Source organism: Podarcis filfolensis (assembly GCF_964270895.1).
Source record: "Podarcis filfolensis genome assembly, chromosome: 9".
Classification (NCBI taxonomy): domain Eukaryota; kingdom Metazoa; phylum Chordata; class Lepidosauria; order Squamata; family Lacertidae; genus Podarcis; species Podarcis filfolensis.
Genome location: NC_139610.1, coordinates 18,670,077 through 18,677,176, shown reverse-complemented (window position 1 = coordinate 18,677,176; position 7,100 = coordinate 18,670,077). Strand labels below are relative to the sequence as shown.

Genomic DNA, 7,100 nt, shown 5'->3' with positions numbered 1-7,100 from the left:
TTATTCCTGTGCTCAGGTGGCATTCAGCCTTAAAGGATAATTTTAAGAAAGGCTCAGAAAATGGCAGCGCGTGAGTGTGTACAATTGGTCCCTGTTTTTATGCGCCCAATCTGCCAGGCGCTAAGTGCTCTTGCAGAGCCACTAATGGGGCTTGCACACTCGCGGAGCCTCATTTCTCACGGCCGTCGTGACACTGTCGGATGGAATTATTGATTCCCCCACCCCTTGTATAAAAATACTATAGCTGAAGGATGGAGAACAGGCACTCTCCCTGTCACAGAGAGGAGGACCCTTGAATCGATTAGGCTGCAATACTAGCTGTTCACCTGCGAGTAAGCCCTAACAAATTTGACAGGACTTCTGAGTAGCCAGGGTTAGGACTTGTGCTGTTAATAGTTGGAATCGCTGTCAAAATTTGCCAAAAAAAGGTGAAATATCCCAAGCAAATTTGGATGGTCCTGCTTGGCCAAGATGCCAAAAAAAGTGAAACACCCAAAGAAAATTTGGATAGTCCTGCTCTGCCAAGATGCCTGAATAATTTTTTTTTGGGGGGGGGAGGCAGAAAGAGTCTCACTCTGCTCACTTTCCAGGGGAGAGGGATGAAATATCTTCTGAATTTCGCCTGCATTTGTAACCAGGAGGTGCAAAGAATTTGAAGGTTTTTCAGGGTAGTGGCACTAAGTTTTCTTCTCAAGCGGGAATTTTTCACGAGGGCTTCGGCCACCCTTGGCCATCAGCCATGGATTTCTGTGTGTGTGTGTGTTTTAATTTTGAAAACGAAATAGAACAAAAACAAAAACCGCAGTTTGGGAACGAGATTGGGAAGAAGGCGCCTGTCCTTTGTAGAGAAGGAGCGCAAGGTACTCACTGACACGTGATGCGATGCAAGAAATCCATCCGCCGCCGCCGGCGGGAAAGAGCCAATAAAGCGGTGAGTTTGGCGCGCGAGAGCTTCCCAAGGATGCGGCCGCCGGCGAGGCAAGGTCCCGAAGGAGCAGTGGAGGGCGCCTGTTGCAGTGACTGACAGACGCACAGACAGCCTCCTCAGCTGCTTCCCCCTCTCATTCGTCCACCCGTCTGTCTGTCTGTCCCCAACTGACCGGGGCTCCTCAGGCGCGCCTCACTTCTCGCCTCACTTGAAGCTCAGCGTCCGAGGGAGACGCACGCCTGGAGAGCGCGCCTGGGGCCATGGACAGCTCCTGGGAAGAGCGCGGGAACCTCACGGTCCCCTCAGGGAGCGAGAGCCCCGTCCCCAGCCCGGCGGCGTCGTGGGCGCCCACGGCCGGCTTGGCGCCCCGGGAAGACAGCGGCTCTGCGTCTTTCTGGAACACCCCTTTGAACCAGGCTCTGAGCGTCTTCGTGGCGCTGGCTCTCTTCGTGGCCATGCTGGGCTTGGGCTGCACGGTGGAGCTGAGCCAGCTGGGCGCGCAGCTGAGGCGGCCCCTGGGCTTGCTGCTGGCGCTGCTGTGCCAGTTCGGGCTCATGCCCTTCGTGGCTTTCCTGATGGCGCTCGTCTTCGCCCTCGACGAGGTGGCAGCCGTCACCGTCCTGCTGTGCGGGTGCTGCCCCGGGGGGAACCTCTCCAACATCATGTCGCTCCTGGTCAACGGGGACATGAACCTCAGGTACCCGAAGGGGAAGGGGAGGGAGGGCGAAGCTGGAGGCTGGGTGGGGGTCCGCTGGGCAAGAAGAACCAAACAGGCTAGTAACAATACTACTGCTAATACTACTACTACTACTAATAATAATAAATTTTTATTTATACCCCGCCCTCCGCAAGACCGGGCTCAGGGCGGCTAACAACCAATAATAAAACCAAGTTGATTAAAATACAATAATAATAATAATAATAATAATAATAATAATAATAATGCTACTAATAAGAATGCTGCTGCTGCTACTACAAATACATACATACATAAATCTTATTTATACCCCACCCATCTCTGGGGCAGCGAACGCCCCCTCTAGGGAAAAGGGTGGCAGCGAGACTGCGTGCATTTCTCCTGCAGGAGGAAGCGGGGAGGAGAGAGATTGTGGGTGCTTCTGTCTGAAATCGGTTATTTTCGCTTTAACGCACTGTCTAAAGTTGCATTGTTTCCTGGCAGAGCTCCAACTCCATTCACATTGGGACGGCAAGCAGACATTCAACAGGTGTAGCGCCCTCCTATCTCTCCCCCCCCCCCCCCACGATGAAAGCCAAATCCACCCGTAGAATATCTTATCCGTCACAGCACCTGCTCAAGGCACGGAGGTCCTGCAAGGAAAAGGAACAGAGAGATGAAATGTAAAACTCCCGAGCAAACGTCAGATGAGTTGTTATGTATGCCCTGTTCCCAGAGGGTGGGGCAAAGAGGCAAGTGCCACTGAGCAAGGGCAGAGCGCCTGGAGATATCTGCCTTTCCTAATGGAAGTTTCGCCCGTCGCTGCATCTCCAGCCTGAGAAAGGATGCACCTGTTGAATGTCTGCCTGTTACACACCAGTGAAAGGTGCAGGGGCTCTGCTAGGAATCACCCACAAACCTGTGCATTTGGGCTTGGGGAAGAACTTTCCCTGCAGTCTTTAATCCCCACCAGATGTTTCTATTAATTAAGAATTAATTGGGGGGGAGAGGCAAGACAGGGCTATGGGGTACAGCCAGACAATGTGGGCAGCCTTCTCCTTTTGCACAGTACATCTTTTTGTAAGCCGCTAAGCTCTTGCTTCTCTCCCTGCTTTCCGAGACCCTCTAGTTTCACTTGCAAGCCAGCACAAAGAGGAGAGAGAGCTGTGCTGCCAGTGTGCGCTGTGAACCTTGATAGCCAGACACGCCCTGCAGGCAGCAGTGCTGGAAAACAGTGTTTGGGGGGTGTGTGGGGAGGAAGTTTTTAACGATGGGGAGGGAGGGGAGAAAAGTGTGGACTGTGGGGAAGAGAGATAATGTGTTTAAGTAAAGCCTGCACTGGACAGATGAGAGACAGCAGCACATCATGTCATGGCGAGAACAGTGCATTGTAACGAATTGGGAAGGGTGCCTTTCTCTTTCAAAACTACCGGCTTCTGCTTCTACAACACAGAGTGTAAAAGGCAGAAATCACCCGTATAAAATTAGCAGCCGAGCAGGAGGTTCCCACTGACAGTGTGAGGTTGGAAAGACTAAAGGGAAGAGGCTTCTGCAATAAAATGTGCCGTCTGAGCAGCCCGTGGAAAGTGAATGGGGCGGTGGAAGGAACTTCAGTACATCACGTATTTTTCCCTCTGGGAACTCTGTTTTCTCTCGTCTCTGGCAGTATAATCATGACCACATCATCTACGTTGCTTGCTCTGGTCTTGATGCCTCTTTGCCTGTGGATCTACAGCCGAGCCTGGATCAACACCCCGTTAGTGCGCCTGTTGCCCCTGGGCGCCGTCACCATGACCTTATGCAGCACTCTGCTCCCCATCGGCATTGGGGTCTTCATCCGATACAGATTCACCAGGGTGGCGGACATCCTGCTGAAGGTAAGCCAGGCCCCAGATACCCATCTATACAGGGGATACAGGGAGTAGCCTTAATACAGGCAAGGACTAAATCTAGCTAGAACCAAGAGCAGTGGTGTAATTAGAGTGTCAAACTATAGGGTCATGGAGACCTGGGTTCAAATCCCCAATTAGCCACAAAGCTCACTGGGTGATTGCCTCTCAGCCTACTCTTTCTCACAAGGATGTTGTGATAAAAAAAAATTAGGAATATACCACTTTCAGCTCCTTGGAGCTAAAGTGGTATACAGTGGTATCTCGGGTTAAGAACTTAATTCATTCCGGAGGTCCGTTCTTAACCTGAAACTGTTCTTAACCTGAGACACCACTTTAGCTAGTGGGGCCTCCTGCTGCCGCCGCACCACCAGAGCATGATTTCTGTTCTCATCCTGAAGCAAAGTTCTTAACCTGAGGTACTATTTCTGGGTTAGCAGAGTCTGTAACCCGGGGTACCACTGTATATGAATGTAAGAATGAAATTTTAACAAAGAAATTAAAGTGTTACTCCAGTGAGACAGTGGGAGAGCATATATGTCCTGAAGGCAGAGGATGCCTTTGCATTATTTGCCGAGTGCCATGTTTGCTTTCCAAGTGAAGAACTGCTCTAGCAGGGCTGCTGGTATCTGAAGTCCTGCAAAGTCATCAAAGAAGGCAACCCTAAGCTAGAGGGACCAACAGTGTAAACTGCAACCAATGATCCTCCGTCCAGTATTGCAAGATGAAATCCTGCCTTGAGAGCAATTTTTTGTTTTGTTTTGTTACAGAATTTACACAGAAGGAATTCACACACAGTAGTCCTCCTACGACATTGCCATATGCATAGTAGTAAACAATATTTCTAAATTTCAGCCGCTTGCAGTTTTATTTCTGGGGGCGGAAAAGTGGCTTGTGACACAAAATGTGTGTTGTTGTTGTTTTGCCATTGTGGTGCTCCCCCCCCCCAGTATAAAAAGGGTGGGGTAAAATAAATGCCCCATAGGATTTTCCAACAACACACATGGTTTTATCAGGGGGCATTTTACCACACCAAGATACACTAGAATTTGATTTGGAGTAGCAAAAGGTACCGCTTCAGTAAAAATAAATAAATAAATTGGTAGCAGATGAGGGCCACACTAGTAATTTGCAATTTATCCTGAATATTTTATTTATTTTTAATTATTTAAGAATCACATACAACCATTGCTCTCTAGGCAATTTAACAACAGATTAAAATATAGAATAACATACATCATAAAAACAGTAGAGTATTAAACGTGACTAGATAAAATTGGCCTTCTAGAAATGTTTGCTTAAATAAAAATGTTCTTATGGCACATAGGAGTCACACAATGCCATCATCTGCCTCGCCTTCACTGAATGTTCCATATTGCAGGGGTTACTGAGCTGGGTACAAAGATATTTGATTTCTGAGGCACAAGGTACCTCTGAAAGCTCAGCTCCTTATGATATCAGTGATCTAGTTGGCCAACTGAGAGTAAAGAACTCTGATCCCAAGTTGTTTAGGCCTTTGTACACTAGTACCAAAACCTTGAACATGGCCTGGTAGCATACAGGCAGGGAGTGCAGTTCCTGGAGCACGGGTGTTATATACTGTCAGAAAGCTACCAGGCCTGAACCAAGACTGAGATGTGCTCAGATGATCAGTTTTCTCCAGCAATTCCTGCAACTGATCCACCATGACCATCCATTTTTGTTTTAAAAATGCTTTTGCGTTAATTACATAGATTGCTTGTGCACCTCTGCATAATTAGAATGGGGAGGTGGTGAGAGCACCCTTAATTCTTCTATACTGGGGTAAGTTTTTTTTAGTATTTCTCGCCCTAAAGCATGTGGTATATGAGGTTGTTAAGAGTGCCCATTAATTCTCTAGCTAGAGAAGGCTTTCATTTGGCCCACTTATGTTGCAATCTTGCTGTTGTTTATTGTTATGGCATTTCACTGAACTCTACTGTATATTTTGTTTTAGTATATCATTCATTGCTTCGGGGGGCCAAAAAACCCCAAAACCAGTATATAAATAAATTGGAATAAATAAGAAATTGAAACAGAACAAGCAGTTCTACTGTTAATCCTGCTAGTTCTGTCTGTGATCACCAAATATACACCATTTATTTATATAACAGCACCAATACACATTCATATGCTTTGGCAAATGAAGCAGTCTTATGTGTCTGTTTTAACAGATTCCGTGCTTTCCTTGATGCTTGAAATATATTTTAAATAACCTGTATGCTTACTGATATAGTAATATGTAATTAAGAGCAGCGGTCCTCCAAAATCCTACTCTATCTAATCCAATGCTTTCTTTGCTAGGTTTCATTGTGGTCCCTCCTGGTATCCCTGGTGATCCTTTTCATTCTAACCGGTACCATGTTGGGACCTGATCTGCTGGCTACTATCCCTGCTACTGTCTACGTAGTAGCTGTGCTGATGCCCTTGGCTGGCTATGGCTGTGGTTATGGCATAGCAACCTTATTTCACTTGCCACCTCACTGCAAGAGGACAGTGTCACTGGAGACCGGCTGCCAAAACGTACAGCTCTGCACCGCTATACTCAAACTGACCTTCCCTCCAGAGCTTATTGGGAGTATGTACATGTTCCCCTTGCTCTACGCTCTCTTCCAGGCTGCAGAAGCTGGTCTGTTTGTATTGGTCTATAAGGTGTACGGCAAGGATTCCTACAAACAAGAGCCTCTAGTAGGGGAAGAAGAAGAAGATACAAACATTTCCTACAAAAAACTGAAGGAAGAGGAAATGCCAGATACTTCCTATGGCACTGTGACTGCCGAGGGCCATGCCTCAGTGCTCATGGAACCGATGCAGACTGCCCTCTAGAGGAAGGGAGGACCTGAACTGGAAATCCTGTTGTGGGATAATGGAGCAAACTGTTCAGTCAAAGGAGGAGGCAGGGAGATGATGGCACAAAACAGTTGCTGTAATCTTGATTCCCTCAGCATATATGGTTTGTAAAAATGCCAATATTTTTGTCCATGAATAGCAAGTCACCTGTGACCACCTCCTCAGCTACCACAAAGAATCAATATGAGCCATCACAATAAAGTATACTGAAATGCAAGCAAGCAGGAAGGCTGCATGCTGAAGAGAGGGGTTTTATAAGGTAATTTTAAAGACTAGTATGAGAGGGAGGGAAGAGAAGAACAGGGGAATTAATGCTGATAGTATTTGTTCTTGTGTAACTGAATGTCACCAACATTTGCTGTTTAAAAGCTTTGTATCTGTTTTACATTATTCAGCTTCTGTGTATGTGGAAAGGTTGAACTCATGTTGTATATTTACCACTGATTAAATTTCTTCTGAAGATACCAAGCCATTAAGAGGACTTATGAGACACTGTCTGCTTCATCTTGTTGATATCAAAGCTGTCACTCTTTTCACAGACATAAGAGCAACAAGATCTCCCTCCCACTAAGCGGTAGTCAAGAGAAACTCTCTTCCGAATGAGTGGGGGCCTTTTTAAAAACCGAATGCTCCTTGGCATTATTAACTCTTCAGGGTAGATACCTGGGAGCAAAAATCTGCAATCTGTTTTAACAAAGGAGCTGGACCTGTGATGCAGATCTATTGTAACCATTATCTA

The 7,100-nt window shown here is 46.8% G+C and overlaps 1 protein-coding gene across 1 annotated transcript; it reads left to right on the top strand.

The window, feature by feature from the left end:
- Nucleotides 1–553: 553 nt before the first annotated feature.
- On the top strand, nucleotides 554–6,834 carry SLC10A4 (solute carrier family 10 member 4). Its single transcript, XM_083630680.1, has 3 exons — nucleotides 554–1,625; nucleotides 3,271–3,481; nucleotides 5,816–6,834. The coding sequence occupies exons 1-3, from the start codon at nucleotides 1,189–1,191 to the stop codon at nucleotides 6,335–6,337; spliced, it is 1,170 nt and encodes a 389-aa protein (XP_083486806.1). The 5' UTR covers nucleotides 554–1,188; the 3' UTR covers nucleotides 6,338–6,834.
- The last annotated feature ends 266 nt before the right edge of the window (nucleotides 6,835–7,100 follow it).

Coding starts and splice junctions, on each gene's coding strand:
- SLC10A4 (XM_083630680.1), top strand. CDS start 1,189: ATGGACAGCTCCTGGGAAGAGCGCGGGAACCTCACGGTCCCCTCAGGG. Junction 1,626..3,270: donor AACGGGGACATGAACCTCAG/GTACCCGAAGGG, acceptor CGTCTCTGGCAG/TATAATCATGACCACATCAT. Junction 3,482..5,815: donor TGGCGGACATCCTGCTGAAG/GTAAGCCAGGCC, acceptor TTTCTTTGCTAG/GTTTCATTGTGGTCCCTCCT.